Source organism: Anoplopoma fimbria, chromosome 18 (assembly GCF_027596085.1).
Source record: "Anoplopoma fimbria isolate UVic2021 breed Golden Eagle Sablefish chromosome 18, Afim_UVic_2022, whole genome shotgun sequence".
Classification (NCBI taxonomy): Eukaryota; Metazoa; Chordata; class Actinopteri; order Perciformes; family Anoplopomatidae; genus Anoplopoma; species Anoplopoma fimbria.
Genome location: NC_072466.1, coordinates 14,898,774 through 14,918,891, shown reverse-complemented (window position 1 = coordinate 14,918,891; position 20,118 = coordinate 14,898,774). Strand labels below are relative to the sequence as shown.

General features: G+C 38.0%; 1 protein-coding gene across 1 annotated transcript; it reads right to left on the bottom strand.

Annotated features, from left to right (window-relative positions):
• Window positions 1-5,498: 5,498 nt before the first annotated feature.
• knl1 (kinetochore scaffold 1) lies at window positions 5,499-20,116 on the bottom strand. Its single transcript, XM_054618651.1, has 32 exons — window positions 19,638-20,116; window positions 18,630-18,664; window positions 18,393-18,429; window positions 18,231-18,290; window positions 17,970-18,052; window positions 17,829-17,884; window positions 17,720-17,741; window positions 17,508-17,551; window positions 17,349-17,401; window positions 16,385-17,147; window positions 16,144-16,196; window positions 15,098-15,665; window positions 14,809-14,849; window positions 13,912-14,551; window positions 13,679-13,731; window positions 11,307-13,283; window positions 10,936-11,056; window positions 10,782-10,840; window positions 10,601-10,699; window positions 10,397-10,512; window positions 9,692-9,782; window positions 9,304-9,420; window positions 9,125-9,212; window positions 8,880-8,942; window positions 8,751-8,790; window positions 8,562-8,666; window positions 8,303-8,403; window positions 7,823-7,888; window positions 7,529-7,638; window positions 7,179-7,300; window positions 6,842-6,967; window positions 5,499-6,106 (listed from the first exon to the last, which is right to left on the bottom strand). The coding sequence occupies exons 2-32, from the start codon at window positions 18,656-18,658 to the stop codon at window positions 6,010-6,012; spliced, it is 6,000 nt and encodes a 1,999-aa protein (XP_054474626.1). The 5' UTR covers window positions 18,659-18,664; window positions 19,638-20,116; the 3' UTR covers window positions 5,499-6,009.
• Window positions 20,117-20,118: the final 2 nt, after the last annotated feature.

Here is a 20,118-nt window from a genome sequence, read left to right as displayed (position 1 = left end):
GCCTGTAGGTTTTAGACATAGCAAATTTATATGGAGGATAAGTTACAACTTGCACATCTTGGGCGGATTTCTGCGAAAAGACCATATTTTTTATTCGCAAACACAACCTAATACATCATATAACACTATTATGAACTCAAAGTCTTTTGTAATGTAACTTCAAATAACACACAGACACCAGAATCCTACTTGGTGGGCTGCATGTCCTCATTGATAGTCAGTTTTTTTGATGTATTCAATCTCTGCTGCTCTCTGACACACCTGCACAGATATGCAAAGGTATTGTTTTGCAGTAATTTTATGGGTTGCAGTAAAAACATGTTCATGTTTTAAGAAACTTAACATACATTTTAATTAAGAATATTTTACAGTGTCATACTTTATTTTTCAAATAATTTTCAACAGGTTTTGAATGCTGGGAAACATCCTCTCTCCACGTAGAACAGCACGGATATTAAGGGAGTATTAACATTAATACTTTTTCCCTTCTGAGATGTAATATGTCCTCCCAAAAGTTTAAAAACAACCTCTGGACTGGATGGTTTGTGAGGCTGTTGGGACCATTGAAGCTTGATACTATGGGACAGCTGCTGTGTCCCCCTGCTGAGAGGGAGCCCATTTTAACAAGGAAGGCCTATTGTCTTTTCCCAAGAATGACCAGAGAATGTGGCAACTCCCTGGGTCACATAGCGTTTACTAGCGTGTGTGTGTGTGTGTGTGTGTGTGTGTGTGTGTGTGTGTGTGTGTGTGTGTGTGTGTGTGTGTGTGTGTGTGTGTGTGTGTTTGTGTGTGTGTCGATGGTCATTGGGGTGAGTGGTGGGACATGGCTGTGTCACCGTCATTCGCATCACTATGCAAGCACATACCTTCAGAGTTAATTACCTGCCTGGAAGGACCAATTAAGAGACCCTCTGACGCCCCTAAAAGGTAACCTACAGAGGGCCAACAGTCGTGCGGCATGGCTGTGAGTGGGAGGTGGGGAGGCATTGATGAACAGGACAGAGGCATAAACAGTTTTATTTTAAGTCAATTGTGTGGAGACACGGCTCCGTGTGTCTCTGTTTCAGGATGCCAGCGCACGGACGAACAAACACAACATTTAATGTTATTTGGGGTTCATAAAAGTAGAAAGTCTCGCTGCTTCCCATAGTTCAAAGATGGCCAGTACATCATACTTTCTGTCACAGTGGGGAAATGTTACATATAGTAATGCAGCAACATAAATTAATATTACACATAGCAGAAGTGTGCTCCACTGTTTTTGTATTAGTTTCATACTTGTTTCCACTAAAACAAAAACCTTTTCAGTTTGAAACACTTGATTGAGCCATGAAACTCGTTTAAATGGACTGACTTTGCCATGTCCTCTATATATAACATGTTTTCCCTTCATCAAAAACCACAGTTGTATGCAATTATTCACAATGGTGTTCATTCATTTATAACCCTTTTTTCTTGGAATAACTGTTTGTGGGGATCTAACATATAGTCAGACCTCCATCTCATAAAAGTCATGGCAGTCTTAAGAAAATTAATCTTTTCTCTTGATTGGATATAAAGATGTTCCATACAGCATAGATTTATTTTGTTTATGGATACCACAGTGTCTTCTTCAGACATTCATAGCCTATTGGATTATTCTATACATTGATTTAAAGGTGGGTGATATCCTCATTGTTGTTTAGGCTTAACAGGATGGCACTATGTCCTCTCATGACAGGTCTGTTGGATCGCAACATTATCTGCTTAACAATGCCAATAAATCTGTTCAAAAACTACTTTTCAATCAAAATCAACATTTACAGAAATCAAATTATAAACTAACTATGCGTCATGCTGATTTAAATAAACAGTAAGCATCTACTTACTCCGGTGTACAATGGGACCTGACATTTTCATTCTTATTCTCTGACCTCATAGTTAAAGTATTATGGGTTGTGAATGTAAAGAAACGCCATAAGAATAAATCCATTGTGTTTTGGCTTTGATACAGTCCGTTTCCTCTGGTGCTGCTGTAAAACCCAACACTTTGTTTGAATTGAGCTGCCTTTATCTTTTTTCTAACTGTATGAGTGAAGCTGTTGCAGCTGGACTCCAGCAGCACTGTGAGATTATTATAATACATGGAGTTGTTCTATGAACAAACATGGCCACCAAGGCCAGAGGAAGGGAGGGACAATGGAGGCAAATAACTGCAGACTAGAGGTGTTGGCAGGCGGTCGTTACAGTTACAGCCATGGTTGTTGGTATACTTGAACTCTGACCTTCTTAAAAAATCCTAGTGAATTAAACCGTGCTAATGAGATTCTGCACATTCTTGCCAAAATATCTGCTGAAAAATGAAACCAACTGAAAAACATATACTATTCTTGACTAACTGGACTATGGAGTGTTGATGTCAAGTCTTTTGTCACTTTTTAAAATACAAATGTATATATATTGATTGAAAGCCAAACAACACTGATCACAGAATGTCTCTTTAGGAGACCCCAAGTTATATTGATGTATAATCTCAAAACCATTATTTATATCTCTAAATATCAAATCATTATCCAAGCTGGATTTGGAACTGAATGTTGCCGCTTCAGGTGCTTTTGTTTCTAATCTTATTTCTAGAGATAGAAATGAAAAATAGTCCTTCTTACATGATTAAAGCACATACTCTATTTTGCTTTCTTTCTTTTTTTTTATTGCATGAAGCACCAGTTTGTCTGGCAGGTGGTCATGTTTTGACTTAAATACAAAGGAAACCTTAAAAGACCTTTTCCATCTTCCAAAATCAATTCTACCCGCTCAAAGCTCTCCCTCCCTGCTGATGTCAGAGGAGGACACTGATAAGGTTACTCAGGTGAAATACTGCTCTAGGATCTGTGGATAAACAGATTGGGACCAGGTTGCTTGAGGCCAAATGTTCCACTTTACAGAATTAGACATTTGGACTGTTGCCGTCTATTTTCATCTAAATCCCAATAAACTGTAACATTTGTCACTCTTAAAGGTGTTTCATTGCACCTTTCGTATGTGGTGATGCATTTAATGTCAAGTGGAAATGAGCATTGGGAAATACAACAGAGTTTATTTAATCAACTTAGATGGATTTTATTTCTTTTTCATTCCATTTAGTTGTCGTAAAGGTTTCTGCTTTTGTTTGTCAATTTGCATAATAACTATTTTGTATACACCCTTACAATTAATTTATCTGATTCAGACACAGTTGATTGCATTTTTTCAACCAACTGTTTAACGCCATGCAATACTGTCTGGGTTGAGATCATAGCTGTTTCACAGGATTTAGTATTATGTTAAAAGATAATGAATTACAGATTTTTAGCCACAGTAGCAGCATGGCACTAGGGATAGCAACATGCCAATTGATTGCTTTGAAATTGTGTACAGATTTCGGGGTTCCCGTTGGATAAATCCTATTGACTGATCCCCTGACTTCTCCTCTAGAGCAACCATAAGTCTGACATTTGTTGTTTTTAAGTAAAATTTCTTGTGAACTATGGCGGATTGCCACAAACTGTATTCTTGTAATAACTGTTTGACTTGAAACAATTTAAACTGATTTCATTGAGCAGTATCATAAGGTCAACAATTGTAATATTTGGTCCTAAAATATAATTTATATCCAAATATTTAATGACGTTCCCATCAGTCTCATCAGTACTTTGTGTTTAGTGCTAATTCTGTTAGCATGCTAATGTGATAAACCTGAACAATGTATCCTCATACAGTTTGTATATCTTACAATTGTTTTTATTTTTTATTCCTATTACTACAAATGCCCTGCAACTTACACAAACCCAATATATTACTACCCGCTATTGTATCCACCTAAATCACACACACACACACACACACACACAACTCACAGGCTCCAATGTAACCGCTCCGTCTGCACTGTCTATATTTACAACCCTGCCATCACTTTGGATTTACTTAACTGGAGTAAAAACCCACTTATACCTATTCATATTGTGTTCTGATCTAATGAATGATTCAGTTTCACATTGTAAATAAGGACAAATCCTTCAATGGATCGATTGAAATGGATGTGAGTTGACCCCCAGGCCGAGGTCAGGAGACCCAAATGCTTCTTCAGCCAAACTTAACCCCCCGCCTGGACACCCTGCGTGTCCTCTATGTGGTTTGACAGCAGCCGTTGTTTCTGGGGGAGGGACGGAGGAACTCGTGTCCCCTGACGGCTCACTAGAGGGTGACGGTTTGGAAAGTCCTCTTTGACCTTTGACGTCCGGGCTTGAGGAGTGGACAGGCCGCCCCCCCCCACACCCTCTCAGAGGCTTGTATCTGGCTGTTTGACCTCTCGAATGACCTCTGGACACTGTCCATGTCAGTCATGTTTTGGCTGTTGCCTATGAGCTTTGAGCAGAAGCAAGAACTGCAGCTTAATACTAACATGTTTATGTTGGTTCAATAAAAGACAGAGAGCCTACACAGATTATCTTTCTCTGTTTGACGCCAAGGTGCAGCTGCTCTCTGGTCATTCAGCAATGACCAGAGAGCATTAAAGGCTGTCTATTGGCCCTTAAATCAAAGAAACATTGTTAAAAACACAAGAAAATCTAAAACGCACATAAAACCAAGTCTAATGTAATGTTACTAAGTTGTTTACATTTCATAGATAAAAAGCAGCACGATGTGCTGCTAAAAAGTATATGTCATTTACAGTTTATTCTTACCTCCGACTTACAAACAACTTTAAATGATATACTATCTTACATTCGCTCTATGTTTATCAAGTGGTTCTAAACCTCAAGGTCAAGATCCCAAAAGGGGACCAAGATAAACCTAGGGGTCACAAGATGATTAAAGAAATTAGGAAAGAGCATCTAGTATTTTTTTCTAGCTGTCTCAGGCCTCTAAAAAAAAAAAAAAAAAAATCATTCAAATCAAACAATCTGAGACGAAAAAGAAACACTGTTTCATCTGCTCACAAATATCCACGATAAGGCCATTTTCTGTGGAGGGGGCGTAAGTAGACATTGTTTTAAGAGGTCAGGAAACCAAAGTGGGTGTTGAATACGTTACATATTTTACAGACCCATGGCGCCCTCTAAAGCATTACCACAGCATAGCATTTAACACCAAAGTCAACATGAGTAGCATAAAGAAGGGTTAAAAAGAAAGAAATGTAAGCGCAAATCAGCCGTTCTGAAATTCCTGGCGAAACGCAAAATCTATCAAATCAGTGGAGGTTTACCAGTCTTAGAGCCCAGAAGCTCAACATGACACAATATCTGTATTGTAAGATATAAATTTCACATTCTGCAAAGTGAATTTTTATTATTGATGATACATTACTGAAACAGTTTAACCTACATGTTGTAGACAAGCAGATTAAGAAGAGACTACAGTATGCAACCTGTGAATTAATCTTAATTCAGATATTGCATCCTGGGTAAAAAAACAGGTAATCAAAAAAAGCACAGAAAAAAAAATTCAAATTATTTTATTTATTTATTTTTAATGCACGAACAACAACGATCTAATGACAAAAGTACATAGATTTTTTTTTTCAAAAATTAAAAGAGGAACTGTCGTTACAGTTTTACAAGCAAAATATAGTGAAATCTATTTACATATGTTCAGTACTGTACAAAGGTTAGGCTAAATGTGACATATATTTGTAAGCTAAACACTATAGGCAAAACAAGGTACTGTAAGCTGGGTTCATGTTCACCGTCTGGAAGAGACTCTGGAAACTGTCTTCACACCAGACCAGAGAACGACGACTGTGTTTAATCTGTTAAATGGTTCACATAATCACTGAACAAATATAAATCGAACCAAATGTTCTAGCTGGATGACATAGCTAACACAACTACACATAACTTGAATAACCTCAAATAAGAAATGAAGCTGTTTCAATTTTTAGCCCTTTTCTTTTTTAAAGCCAGATAATACATTTTAAAGTTTAAATTTGTCAACATCCATACTGTACAAAAGAGTTTGATTAGAAAACAATTGGAATAAAAATTCCTGGTCTCAACAGAGCAGATGATCATGAATCTTCTTGACAATTTTCGTCAGGAGGTTCTTGGTTGGACTGAACGACGCCACAATCTCCTCAATCTGCTGGATCCTGCAGATAAATGAAAACATCAAATGTGTAAATATCAAACTAAATGTAAGCTTATGTAAGGGCAGCACTGACGCAACACTGAAGTGTCTATACCCGTTCCTTTCTTGTATACAAATTTTAAAGCCTCGAGCAGCAAAACGGCAGCCAAACCTTGCAGTGTGTTTTCCTTTGGTATGTGTGAACATTCTGATCTAATTTTCCATCAACAAACCTGAAGTGTGGTTCATTCATTCCTGGCAGCAAATGTTTGCTTACAAAAGCAATTATTTTGTCTGATAACGTTTGTTAAAAGCTTTATGCCAAAGAAAACTTTATTTGAAGGCTTTACCTACACCACTTTTTAAGACAGCAATAAATAAGAGAACAGGCCATTGGAAACACAAAATCAAAGAAAAAGGTCAGATAATAGGAAAAGAAAGATAATATGATAAAAGTTTAATAATTAAATTAATAAAACCCTAAAATATGTTATAAATTGTACTCATGTAGTAAAGTAGTAGTGTTTTATTGGCCATTAAACTCCCGTTTACGTACGTATTAATTGAAAAAAGATAAAAGACTAAGTATAGATAAACGCTTTGTTTCGCGACTACGTGTAGAAAGATGCATAGATCGACATGAGTGTATCTGTTGCGTCATACGTATGCAAGTGAAAAACAACACATTTTGTCACATTTTGCCAGGAAAGCACAACCTCACTTATTTCTACTGAATTTATATTTGTGTCAAACTTACGTTGTGTTTCCGATCATGTTTTTGAAGCTCTGCACTTTAAGGACACAGAGGTGGTCGATCAAACTGACAGAGAAGATCACTTCAAACTTGGAAAATGTCTTGAGACGGCTGAACACAATGTGCACCCTAGAGGAAGAAAAAAGAAATATATATTATACAATGTAATGTGGGCTTTTATTCTATTTCTGTTCATCAACAATGGAACGCTAGTCTAATTAGTTTGTGATTTGGTTTTGAATGCATTTTTAAAGTCATTAGGTCAATGTCCAAAATGAATTGAAAAAAGTTTCCTTTACAAATGTTGCACTAGCTATCTTTGGTTGGGAAGAGTTCTTACTGAGTGTCCACACAGTTGATGTTGAGAATATCAAGCCTTAGACCGCCCCACATTTTCAGCAGGCGCAACTCTTCTCCCAGCAGACGACAGCGACTCACCGCCAGACTAACATCATGGAGCAGCTACATACCACAGGAGACAAAACACCTCAGATGAAAGGTATATATTAACTGTGTAAAACACTATTTCCACCAAAGGTAGAACACAACAATGAGACAAAAATACTACGTGTCTACTGACTGAAAGAAGTTTAACAAATTTGACATTTAACATGATAAGCACGGGTACAACATGCAGCTGCACATGTGCCCTTCTTGCAATAAACAGAACAAATGTCCATTCACACCTACCTTTGGAACATGTCTGCTGGTTGGATACTTCTCCACCCAGTCACTTTCCCGCTCGAAGTACTCAGAGAGCAGTTTGTGAACGAGGCAGGCATGGCCCTGTGACTTCTCATCTAGTTAGAAAACAAAGTGTTCAGTAGTCTTATATTCTTTTTCAAATTACCAGTAACAAGAATGTCCCAAAAGCTCAAAATGTATTCTATCAAGATTTGAGCTCATGTAAATCCAAACACAATATTCATCCCATATTCTGATATTCTGACATGACACACTACTTGTTGTATCTTCTTTTCTCACCATCAAGTTGAAGTTTGAATGCGATATGTGATATTTTCCTCTCAGACTGATCACCAGCATCATTTCCTTCAAAAACAACAGGAAAGACAAATAGCATTAATTGGAAAAAGATTTGATAAAGAAATAGTTGGCTGTGAAATCAAACACAAAAATAAACTAAAGTCTGTAAATATACTTTCACTCAATGTCTGCCTAGTAAACAGGCTACATTTCTGTGCATAGTTTGGCTGGTAAACAGTAGTTTAACTCCTGTCAAACTACTGGATTAGTGTGGCTAAAAGGGCAACATGGTTAAAATTGTTCAGTATTTAGCCACTTATTTGTGGACACACGTTAAATAAATAAATAAAAAATAAATATATATGTAGAAATATTATGAATGCTGTCCACCATGTAGCAGCCATACAAGCTTATCTAAAGTTTAAAAATCTATTTCCTGCTTATTCACTCTTTAGTGTCTGTCTGTTGAAGACTACTTACCACTGGATTTTTCATAAACCAGCTCTAGATGAAAGGTCTCATGAAGGAAAGTGTAGGTGGTGCAGTTGTCGGTCTTCTTTGCAAACTTCCATTCATTCAACCTGAGGTAAGAAATGTACAAAAAGGTTTTCACTTTAATAGCATTGTGTAATATGAAAGTGGTTCAAGGTGCAGCATAAGCAACTTTTTGTAAATGAGGTCCTATGTGTTTTGAAAGGCATACTTAAGATCTGAAAACCCATTAAAATCATAAACTGACATATGCAGAACGTTGACGTGGCTCTCAAGGTTCCTGGTCTCAGCTTTCAGCCTGTTCAGTTTATTTGAACTCTGCTTATTCTGCATCTCCAGTTCGGATATTTGTCTGTGGCAAAGGCAAAGAATAGAATGAACATTTAAAGTATATAAACATAAAAAAAAAAGATACTCATTAATATTCTCAACTCACCGGTCATTATCTGCCAAAGCCTCAGTAACTTTCTGCATTTCTGTAAAAAAAAAAGGGGAAAAAAGTAAATATTCAATTCAAGCACATAAAAATGAATTAATCTAATAACGAAAAGGTATTACAAGTTACCTTCCTGACGTGATTTCAGACTTGGTTTGTCTTCGAAGCCATTTTCTTCAACTGCAGCAAGTTCTAGAGGACGGGAAAAACAGAGAGTGTTACAGCTGTTTCACCTTGTGCTCCGACTGTCACTTTATCATCACCTCCACACCAATACAGCCTTGTTTTTGTGAGTCTGAATCATAAACCATTTATACAGAGAAGGTAGCATTGTAAACTGGACAGCCATGATTGATTTTCCCACAGTAGCATACCGGTTTCTAATTCCTGAATACAGTCATCCAAACTTTTTAGCATCTCATCTGCTTCCTCAATCGTTCCTCTCGACCTTTGCTGCTCCTCCTGGAAAGATAAAAAAATATATTTAACCTTCTATGTCCTCAAAATATCCACAATGTTGTAATTCAGTATTTCTGTGTGTGGAGGCTCGTACCAGATTAGCCTGCACAAGATTTGAGTACAACACCTCCTTCATTTCATGGGACTGAACTTTGCTCAACTTTCGGAAGAGGTTATTTCTCTCTTTCAGTTTGGCGCCAAAAGATTTGAGCTGTGAATTCAAACAAACACAGTGAGGGTCAGGAATGAAATCAAACGCCCAATCGATACTTTTCCTACTGCTTTATCTACATAAACAGCAAAGGGCACCAGCTAAATCCCCAAAAATATTCACATGCAGCCTTTTAACAAAATGTCAATTATTCTCATTTTCACACTGTTCATGTGACACCGTTAACATGTCACATGACATAGTCATCATGGTTACAAAGAGGAAAATACATTTGAGTTAGAAAGAAATACACTGGGTTATCCTTTCATACCTCTTTCTCTGAAGAATTTCTCACTTCTTCCCACAGCGGTCTATTAACAATCTTCAGTGGTTTGTCCAAGTCCCGCATTCGCTCCTTCAACCTGGGGAGAGGACAAAACAGAGTCTCTGTTTTATTTTAACTTCTTATAACAGTATCTTTCTATGGCTATATGGATCTTTCCATACTCTCACACAAGATATGCTGCTTTTAACAAACGGCAAAAAAAAAAAAAGCATGGTTAGCAGCTAACCCCAGTCCGTCCTGTCATGCAATAAGCCTTGTTTCTTCGAAGAGGTGATAGTGAGTCACTATAGTGTCTATTGTGGGAACAAACTATCAAAACATACACAGACTATAGGCTGAAGCCACACATGAAGATTTAAAGATGGCAGTGTTAATTCGGCCTCAGAGTTTCAGCAGTTTAGTTGATTTATGTGTATTCTTGCTCTGCTGTTAGTTAGAAGTTGGCTATTTTTCAATAACTGATTGTTTCGACCTAGCAGAGGTGAAATGCTGAACTCCATTTCTTGGGAGCAGATGGTCAAGTACCACACATTGCACCTTTTAAGGGGCCATGCTGACCGAATATGAGACATGAACACCCTTCAAGGAAGAAAAACAACAAGGTTAAACAGTGTAATGTGACATACAGCTACTGTATGTGTCTCAATATCAGTCGTGAAAGTGTAATACTACAAACTTCACTGTACATACCCCTCCACCTTTTCTGTGAGGTTGAGGACGTCGGTCTCGTACACCATCTGTTTAGGACGGTCGATGTGTCTTTCTTTCAATAAATCCATCGGTGTGCGATCTGTGTCTGACAAAAGCTGCAAAAAGAAGAAGAAAAAAAAGTCATGTCGCTACATTTGGCGTTTTTTCCATTTATATTTTTAGTATTTATGAAGATGAACCTACTCTCGCATGAAGGATGCTTTGCCGTGGATTATGGATGACAAAGTCTATGTTGAAGAGTTTAAAGAACTCCAACACTGTAATGGTGCCATCATCGAGTTTCTGTAATCAAAACATTGAGAGCAATAAATAACTGAATAAAAAAACAAGATCATTCAAATATATATTCATGTCAACAACATACCTTCTGTACATCATTGGTGTAGTCTTCAAGCTGGGATTCAAACAGGCTTTGTTTGAAAGCTGAAAAAATAAAAACAATAATTGCACAATCGCGTCAGGAAAACATCACCAAATAAGAATTTTGATGATACTCATGTGAATCCATTTCAACTTACTTGATTCAAATGTAGCTTCACACCTGGTGCTGGCTGTGTGACTGCTGTTGGAGTAATCTGTGGTCTGTGCAGTCATGGTTGGAGCTGTAGTAATGTTACCGTCACCCTCCACAACATGAGACTGAAAATACAAACAAATGAAGAATCTCCATAACAAAATATTTGTAGTATAATATACTGGATATTCTTAAATCAAAGTCAATATGCAAGGGAGGTGAGGTTAATTCCTGTCAGGTATCTCACAAAATTATGATAAATAAACCAATAAAAAAAAATAGGAAGTTAAGTATTTAAAGTATGTCAATGTAAATAAAGTAAACAAAGCAATATCCATTATTTAAGGGGTTTACAACACTCACATTTTGACCTACCGTTTCAACGTCAGTGGTCGCCTCAGTGAATGTTTTCATTCTTTTTTCATCCTCCATGTTGTTTTCATCTACTGGCAAAGGTCTCTTTTTCCCATTGACAGAACTAATAAAGTCCTGTTCAAAAAATTCTTCCTCTATAAGCTCATCCTCGTGGAACCCATGAGAAGTACTCACTTTTTCAGTGGCTCTCTGAGGACTCATGTCCAGTGTTTCTGACATATCTTCAAAGCTTCCAAGCTCTTCGTCATAGATATTGCTCAAATCATTGTCAAAGTTGCTCAGTTTATTCGTAACGTTGACGGTGACTGTCCTTGTAGGTTCTCCCACAGAATTCTGCTTCTTTGGGTCTTCAGGTTTGCCTCTTTGGGGGAGTTTCGCCTTAAAGCTTCCCATTGAGAGCCTTGACATGAGTTGTTTAGTCTTCAGGTTGAAAGGAGTTGTTGTTGTAGTAGTAAAGGATTGTTCTCCTTGCATAAGACTTTGAGCTTGTGTATTTTCTTCTGTGTTTACATAACCCATTTCAAGTTCAGGCTCCGTTACAGGTGGGCATTTAGTTCTGTCTTTTGAGTTTTTGTCAATGTCGGGTTCTAGTCCAGGCAAAGGTGCTGTGCAGGCGTCCATGGCAGGAGCTGTGTTCATTATGTGGCTCAAACGTCTTACTTTTGATTGAAGATCAGCCAAACTCATTCGGCTAGACTTCCGTGAAGGCGCTGTACCAACATCATGGTCGACACGAGCACTGGGTGAATTCTCCATCTTCTGCGATAAAGTACCAGTTTGATTTCTTGGTTCGCACCTGGTGCCAGTTTCATTCGAGTGAAGAGAATCAGGAGGGGTTGTGATTTCCACGCCACCATCGTTGGATGATCCCAGTTCTTCACTGCTTAATTGTGTAGTGACCCCGGTGTTATCCAAATGGTCAGAATTGCGGCATAAGTCCTGTGTTGAAGAAAGGCATTGAGGCGGCTCATCTGTTTGTCCCAAAATACAACCCGTCTGAGCTTCAGTCATATCCATGCTCACATTGTCCTCCGGACTTTCCACCGTGGTTGTATTTATTGGCTTCTTTTCGGCAGCGGAAACAAAAGCTTGAGCTTCCTTTTCAGTATCCACACCTGGCCTCTTTGTTTTAACTGGGTTCAGGAAGTGAGGGGACAGTGCTGCAGGAGCCACTGCTCTGGTGATCACAGGATAAGCCCAGGGGCCACTTTTCCTAGATAGGGAGTTTTTAAATCCTGGATCCAAAGTGTGCGCTGATGAAGATCGGTTTCTACGCTGAAGATGTGTCATCTCCGCTGGAAAATTTATGTTTTCATGGGTGGATATGTCAGAATCTCGGTGTGGAAGAAGTGACTCTGATGCTGAATTTTGGGCAATATTTACAGTGAGGCACTGGGTCACATCCATACCTGCATCAGTTGCAGTGAACCTCAACGTTTTCTCTCCACAACCAGCTAAATATTCTACATTTTGGTGAGACTGTGGTTCGAAATCGGTGGCAATATTTACAGTGTGACTTCTTGTCACATCCATAGCTGCATCTGTTGCAGTAAACCTCACTGTTTTCTCTCCACAAGCAGGTAAAAAGTCCACATTTTGGTGAGACTCCAGTTGCAAATCTGTTGCAATGTTCACAGTGTGACTTTTTGTCACATCCATAGCTGCATCTGTTGCAGTAAACCTCACTGTTTTCTCTCCGCAAGCAGGTAAAAAGTCCACATTTTGGTGAGACTGCAGTTGCAAATCTGTTGCAATGTTTACAGTGTGACTTTTTGTCACATCCATACAGGCATCTGTTGCATTGAACCTCACAGTTTTCTCTCCACAAGCAGGTAAAAAGTCCAGATTTTGGTGAGACTGCAGTTGTAAATCAGTGGCAATGTTTACAGTGTGACTTTTTGTCACATCCATACAGGCATCATCAGCAGTAAACCTCACTGTTTTCTCTCTGCAGTCGTCTTCAGCTTCAAACTTGACCTGAAGGAGATAGTCAGAGAAAATGTGTCAACTTTCATAGTACACCAAGTTAACATTATCTTTTCATAATTAAAACATTTTACCATTTCAGTACCATTTTTTCTATGGCCAAGATTTTAAAATGCACAAATTAACAACTTGGAAATGTCTTATTGCAGACATTGAAAACATTTCCCCATTTAAGGATTCAACAGATATGGAGAAATATTTGGATTTGTCACTTTTAGCCACCCTTGTCACGCTACACAGTTAATTAATCAACTGTTAAAAAAATTAATTAGTGAAGGTTTAATGCAAGTTTTAAAATGCAGTATTAGGTCAGGTGTGCGGTATAGTGATTCCTTCAGAAAACACATTTGTGTAAAAGATCAAATTAAGGAAAAGTTTAGGCTCACCTGATGCTTTTGCACCTTCGTCTTTAAAGAAGCAGTCAATGAGGTATCCATACCTAAAATGTGTAGATGGGAAATAAGTAAGAAACAATTCCAACATAAAGAAATCAGCTTTCTAAACCCAGTTACAATATTTAAACATTATTAAGCACTCGGGGAGATTTTCTTATTTTGATCATTATAATATTTTTTGTCTGGTGCCTTGTCAAAAATTGGAGGGTTTGGTGTTTCCATACCTTTGCGGTTAGATGATTCCAGTGCTTCATTGTGCTGCTGTTGTGAAGTCATCTCTGCTTTCTTCAAGTTACCACTTTGGGGGTACATGTCTTGTGTGGGGAAAAGACACTGAAGAGGATCATCTGTACCTGTGATTCCTAAAATCCGGCCTGTTTGAGCTTCAGTCATGTCCATGCTCACATCATCTTCTGGACAGATTGTCCCTCCATTCCATGAGTCTCCAATGGTAGAGGATTGGGCAGCTGTAGGCATCATTTTTGTGATCACTGGATTACCACTGGGGCCACTTGTTTTTGAGAGGCTTGCACCAAAGCTTGGATTCAAACGGTGTGCTGATCTGTTTCTAGGCAGATCACATGTCTCAGCATCTTGTTTCTTTACAGGGAGAAGTGAATCTGATACTAAAGTACTTGCAATATTTACAGTGAGGCACTGGGTCATATCCATAGCTGCACCATCTGCAGTGAACCTCACGGTTTTCTCTCCGCTTGTGGGTAATAAGTAAGAATTTTGGAGCGATTGCAATTCGAAATCAGTGGCAATGTTTACAGTGTGACTCCGTGTAACCTCCATACAGGCATCATCAGCAGTAAACCTCACTGTTTTATCTCTGAAGTCTTCCTCAGTATCATATTTGACCTGTGGAAGAGAAAAACATAATCACTGTGAGTGTACAGGTATAGAAAAAAAATGGATCTTGATATGACATTTTAAATTAGCATTACTAATTAATTCATTACAATATTGTTTTAACATTTTGGAGACACCAGAAAAAATTAGGTAACAGTGCTGCACAGACCACATACAGCTACACAACTTATTTTTTAAATATACAGTTGCTGTATATTAATTAATACACAACTAAAAAATTATAGTAAGTAAATCTTTAAGCTCACCGGATTTCTTTGCACCCTTGTCTTCGGTGAGTTTTCCATACCTAATAAGTAGAGATAGGGAATTAAAGTACGGTAAATGCAAATTAGAGAAAAGCAATCAAACGCAAATTCCCATCATTTAAAATAGTAATAAATTAAATGAAGGGCACTCAAGTTGTTCTTTGTGCTAAACATGAAATAAAATGTTTGTTCAGATGTAAACATTTTGGCCACATTTCTTTTTGGGTTCTCTAAATTGATTATTTGATCTACATTGGAGTCAAAAAAGGCAGGTTTGTAGTATCCATACCTGTGTGATTAGATGATCCCAGCCCTTTGTTGTTCTTCTGTTCTGAAGTCACCTCTTGTTTCTTCAGACTTCCACTCGGGGGGTACATGTCTTGTGTGGGAAAAAGAAACTGGAAAGGATCATCTGAGCCAGTAAGTCCTATAATGCGACCTGTCTGAGCTTCAGTCATATCCATGCTCACATCATTTTCAGGACAGATTGTACCTCCATTAAAAGATTCTCCAGAAACCCTGCTTGTATTTAGTGACTGATTTTCTTTGCCAACATTACTTTTCAGCTGGGACAGGGAGCGGTTTGTGTCAACAGTTTCCCTAGAGGATGCTGCCGTAGAAGGTACCATTCTTGCAATTGCAGGACTACCACTGTGGGCACCGGGTTTTCTCTCCTCCAGGGATGAAGTATTGTCCATTTTTCCACGAGTGAGAAAAAGGTCCATGTTTTTGTTTGAAGGAGCTAATGAACCACTGGCAATGTTTACCGTGTGACTCTGAGTCATATCCATAAACTCATCACCTGCAGTGAACATTATCGTTTTCTCACTGCATTTGTCTGCTTTATCCAGGTTGGCCTGAAAGAGAAAAGACATTGGAGAACCTTTAACAACATTCTGAAAACTATCCAAGTACTATCTATAATTGTCATTATTCATAATAGGTGCATAATTGGCAATAGTACATAACACAAAACAATAAATTAAAGATTAAAAATAAAATATGGAGTTATGAGAAATAGAGTAAAACCAACATCCAATAAAAGAGCAGTAAGAGGATGTTAGAAATAAGGTAAGGAGGATTTGAGAAAAGTCTTGTGGCCGCCTCAGACTGGTCTAGAAGCAAGCAAACTAATGTGGGTCTTTAATTTTAATGAAAAATTGTCAATTGTAGACCAGGACTTAATGAGGCACGGGAGGCTTTTTGCAAAGCCTGGGAGCAGCAACAGAAAAAGCTCAATCACCTTTAGCTTCATGTAATGGCAGTAAAGCATGACTGGTTGTTTTCGGACTTAAAACTTAAGTTATACTTAAGTAGACTAATTATAAAACTCACCTTGTGTCTTTGATTCAAATCATGTAGAGATGGATTCTTCAAAGATGTCATATCTGAATTTGGAAAAAGAAATAAGATGCTAATTAAACTGTCAATAAGTCATATATCATAAGTTGTGAAATCAAATCAGCATCCCCAAAACACACAAGATGTACATATGATGTATTAAGACAAGGCAATAAATATTTTGGCATTGGAACATTTAGTCCATTTATCTGTTAGTTTAGTTGATAGAAAATACCTTTAGGGGTGAATGACGCCTGTGGTTTACTGATCTGCTGCTGTTTGGTCTTCTCTTTTGTCAGTGACACTCTGTTGTCAAGGTCGGAGTACATTTCTTGCGTGGGGAAAAGACACTGAAAGGGATCATCGTCATCGGTGAATCCCAGAATGCGACCTGTCTGAGCTTCAGTCATATCCATGCTTAAATCATCTTCAGGACAGAGTGCACTTCCATAAGGTAATTCACCAATCTTCCTGGATGTACTTAGTGACTTCTCCATCAGAGCTGCAGCAGAAGTTGGAGCCTGATTTTCTTTATCCACATCAGCCCTTTGTGGTTTAATCTGGGCCATGGAGCAGTTTGATCTTTCAGACGATGCAGCAGGCGTCATCCTGGTGATCACAGGATTAGCGCTGGCGTCACTTGGTTTAGAGAGGCTTGCAAGGAAGTTTTCAAATCCAGGATCCAAAGTAGCTGCTGATGACGATACATTTTTCTTCTCTACTCCTAAATCGATATTTCTGCTAGTGGGAACTGATACTGACCCAATGTTCACGTTATGACTTAGGGTCATACCCTTGGCTCCATCATTGGCAGTGAGCTTCACTGTTTTCTTTCCTCTAGTGGGTAAAGAGTCATAGTTTTGGAGGGAAATGTCTGCAACTAAATCTGCATCATTTGCGATGTTTATTGTGTGACAGTGGGTCATGTCCATGAATGCATCATCTGTCGAGAACATCACTGTTTTCTCCCCTAAGTCATCCCCAGTAGCAAAGTCGGCCTGGTGAAGATAAGTGGCTTTATGTTAATGAACGGTCACTAAATATAGATTTGTACATGAAAACTTCTCATTAACGTTATAATGAAGCATTGTATTAATATAATACATTTAATCATAACAAAGAAAATGTAACCATTGGTGGCTGCAACATTGCTTAGAAACACAACTCTGACAAAAAAAGCAGAGTGACTTCAAACTCACCTTATCCCTTTGTTGAGAGGCATGTAGAGGAGCATTCAACAGGGTTTCCATTCCTAAATTTGAGAGACTTGAATTCAGTAAGAGTCATCTTACACTGTAGCAAATAATGCGAGTGTGTGGTTAAAGCTGTTTGAAGTTGAAAGATAAATATATCTCTACCCATAATTTGTTGAATCCCATCTTCAGTGACCACAGTCTGGACCCTTATGTAAGAAAACACACAATATTAATGTTGTTACTACAGAACATTTGGACTGGTTTGGTGAGACTGTAAGTCAAAGATCAGCAAATATAAAGTTCAAACTTTTTTGTCCTCGCTAATGAGGTCAACAGCTTAATATGTGGAGCTTGAAATGATTAAGTCACCTTACCTATTTTGTGCATCTGTCACTGCTGTGGAATTACAAAAGGAGAAATATTACAAGGCTGCTCCAAAAACTAATAATATATCAAATACTTTTAAATAATAACATTACATACTTGTTGCTGTTAAGTCTTGTAAAGGACTTCTGGCAGGAGAGGCATTTTTTACATCCCTGTAAAGATAAAATACAGATTAGGTTGAAATGTCAGTGTCCTTGCAGGAAAATTTGGGCCTGACTTTTTTTTCTACCGTCTCACTTTGAGAACAGAAGAACATCGTTGGCAGGGGCAAAACTGACTCTTCTTGAATTCCTCTTTTCCACCGGTTTGGCACACTCCACCTTAGTGATTATGAAAAAATAGAAAGTAAAATATAAAACCATACAACTCACATTCATCCCCATTAGGGTGAGCATTGACACTTAAAAATATATTACCATTTCAGCTTATCTTTCATTACTAGAAAACCCCCCAATTTGACATATAAACACTTTTTTAAAAATCTAGCAATTCAGTTACCACATGTTCCTGTGGCTGTGGCTCAGGAAATCTGACTGATCTCCGTGGTGCTTTTAAAATCTAAAAATGAGAAATTGCAGAGGTTATGATTCAGGCCTATGATTTGTTCACAATAAATGTACACTATATTCACTTTGTCTATAAATTATTTATGCCACTAACCGAAGAAATGCGTCGCTTGGAGGATCCACTGCCTTCACTGTAACAGCACATGAAACATAATATTCAACTATAGTGGTTGTTTGTTCTTGTGTAAAATGTGAATACAGTCAAATCACAAATCAATGTTAATGCCAGGTACAAAGATGGCCTTTAGGTAATGTGTTGTCTGTTGCTCTGAGGTTCAGGCACAAAGCACACTAGCGCTTTCTCCTCACAATAACATCATTTTTTACTCACTCAGTCTTGGCAGGATCCAGAGGCTCCATTTTCAACTGAACAAACAAAAACAGACCTTGATTCAGTAAATCCCTGATTGTGCAGCACATGGTTACATTTAAGTGAATAAGACATAATAAGACATGGCATTTCATATCATTTTTGGTGGTATAATAGGTAGATAAGATAATCCTTTATTAGTCCTGCAGCGGGGAAATTTACAGGATTACAGCAGCATAGAGGATAGTGCAAACAAGAGACATAGTAAAAAAAACACAAGATCAAAAATAAGTATTATAAATAAGCAAATGAGCAATAAAAAACAGTAAAGAATCCACAGTAACTAAAATATTATATATACAAACAGAAACTATTATAACTATTGTATTGCACAGTGTATTAGTGTCATGTGGTCTACTGGGAGCAAGGTACGGTGTGTCAGGTTGAAGAAGCAGAAATGTATAAAAAGGCATGAACATATAAAAAGTATTTGAACAGTAGTAGTTTGTTGCACTTATTGTATTCGTATTAGTTTGTTTCTGTACTTTTGCTCTGGTTTATGCTCTTAGATGCTTGTTTAAGAAACTTGTGACTTCTGGTGACTCGTAGTTCTCTTGAATACCTATGTTGTATACACTTATTGTAAGTCGCTTTGGACAAAAGCCTCTACTAAATGACTGTAATGTAATGTAGTAAACGTTAAATGCTTTTCTGTTTTTAACTTCATCAAGATTTTGCAACATTTACCACGGTGTGATCTTAATTTTCTAAATAATTGATGCTATAATTGACACCCTTCCCCCAAATATTGATATTTAATGAGTTCCAACTTCTCTCCATTCCATTCACACACACACACACACACACACACACACACACACACACACACACACACACACACACACACACACACACACACACACACACACACTGATATGTGGCCTCTGCAGAGAGCATTGGTCTGTCATTAACAACACGAACGAGACAAATACTAACTGAGCCCCAAAAACGAAACATTACAGCGCATACCTTGCAGTTGTTATGAACTAACTCCTCGGCTCTTCACTGGATACTGTTGAGTTATTACTTCCTAACTAACGCGAAACAGCTTTCATGACTTTAATGCGATTGAGCTGCAGCTAACGTCAACGAGCCTCGATGCTAACGTCTCCGGTTTGAATTTAGCCGCCTCCACGCATGCGCAGTGAGCTATTTCAATTTGTTTTTTTTGTCCGCTGTCTCTCGCTGCCGTTCGCTGCTTATTTCGGTTAGTGCAGTAATGTTAACTCAACAGCATTAAAACAAGAATACATGTAGCGCTTAGCTCGAATTAAATCAATGAATAAAACCCTCTATAAATCGACTATAAATCGAGGAAAGAAGTTTTCGTCATACAGGAAATGATGGATTCAAACCGGAAGTGGTCATAGAGGGCGGGACATTTTGAAATTCGTGCGGTTCGTTTTGGGGGAATTGACTGTTGACAAGTCTTCTATTTAACGCATCCATA

Bases quoted from the DNA above. Each gene is read 5' to 3' on its own strand.
- knl1 (XM_054618651.1), bottom strand. From the start codon at position 18,658: ATGGAGCCTCTGGATCCTGCCAAGACTGA. The intron at 13,732-13,911 runs GTATGGAAACAC...TACACATTTTAG, and splicing joins GGAATCATCTAACCGCAAAG to GTATGGATACCTCATTGACT. The intron at 10,513-10,600 runs GTAGGTTCATCT...TTCTTTTTGCAG, and splicing joins AAAGCATCCTTCATGCGAGA to CTTTTGTCAGACACAGATCG.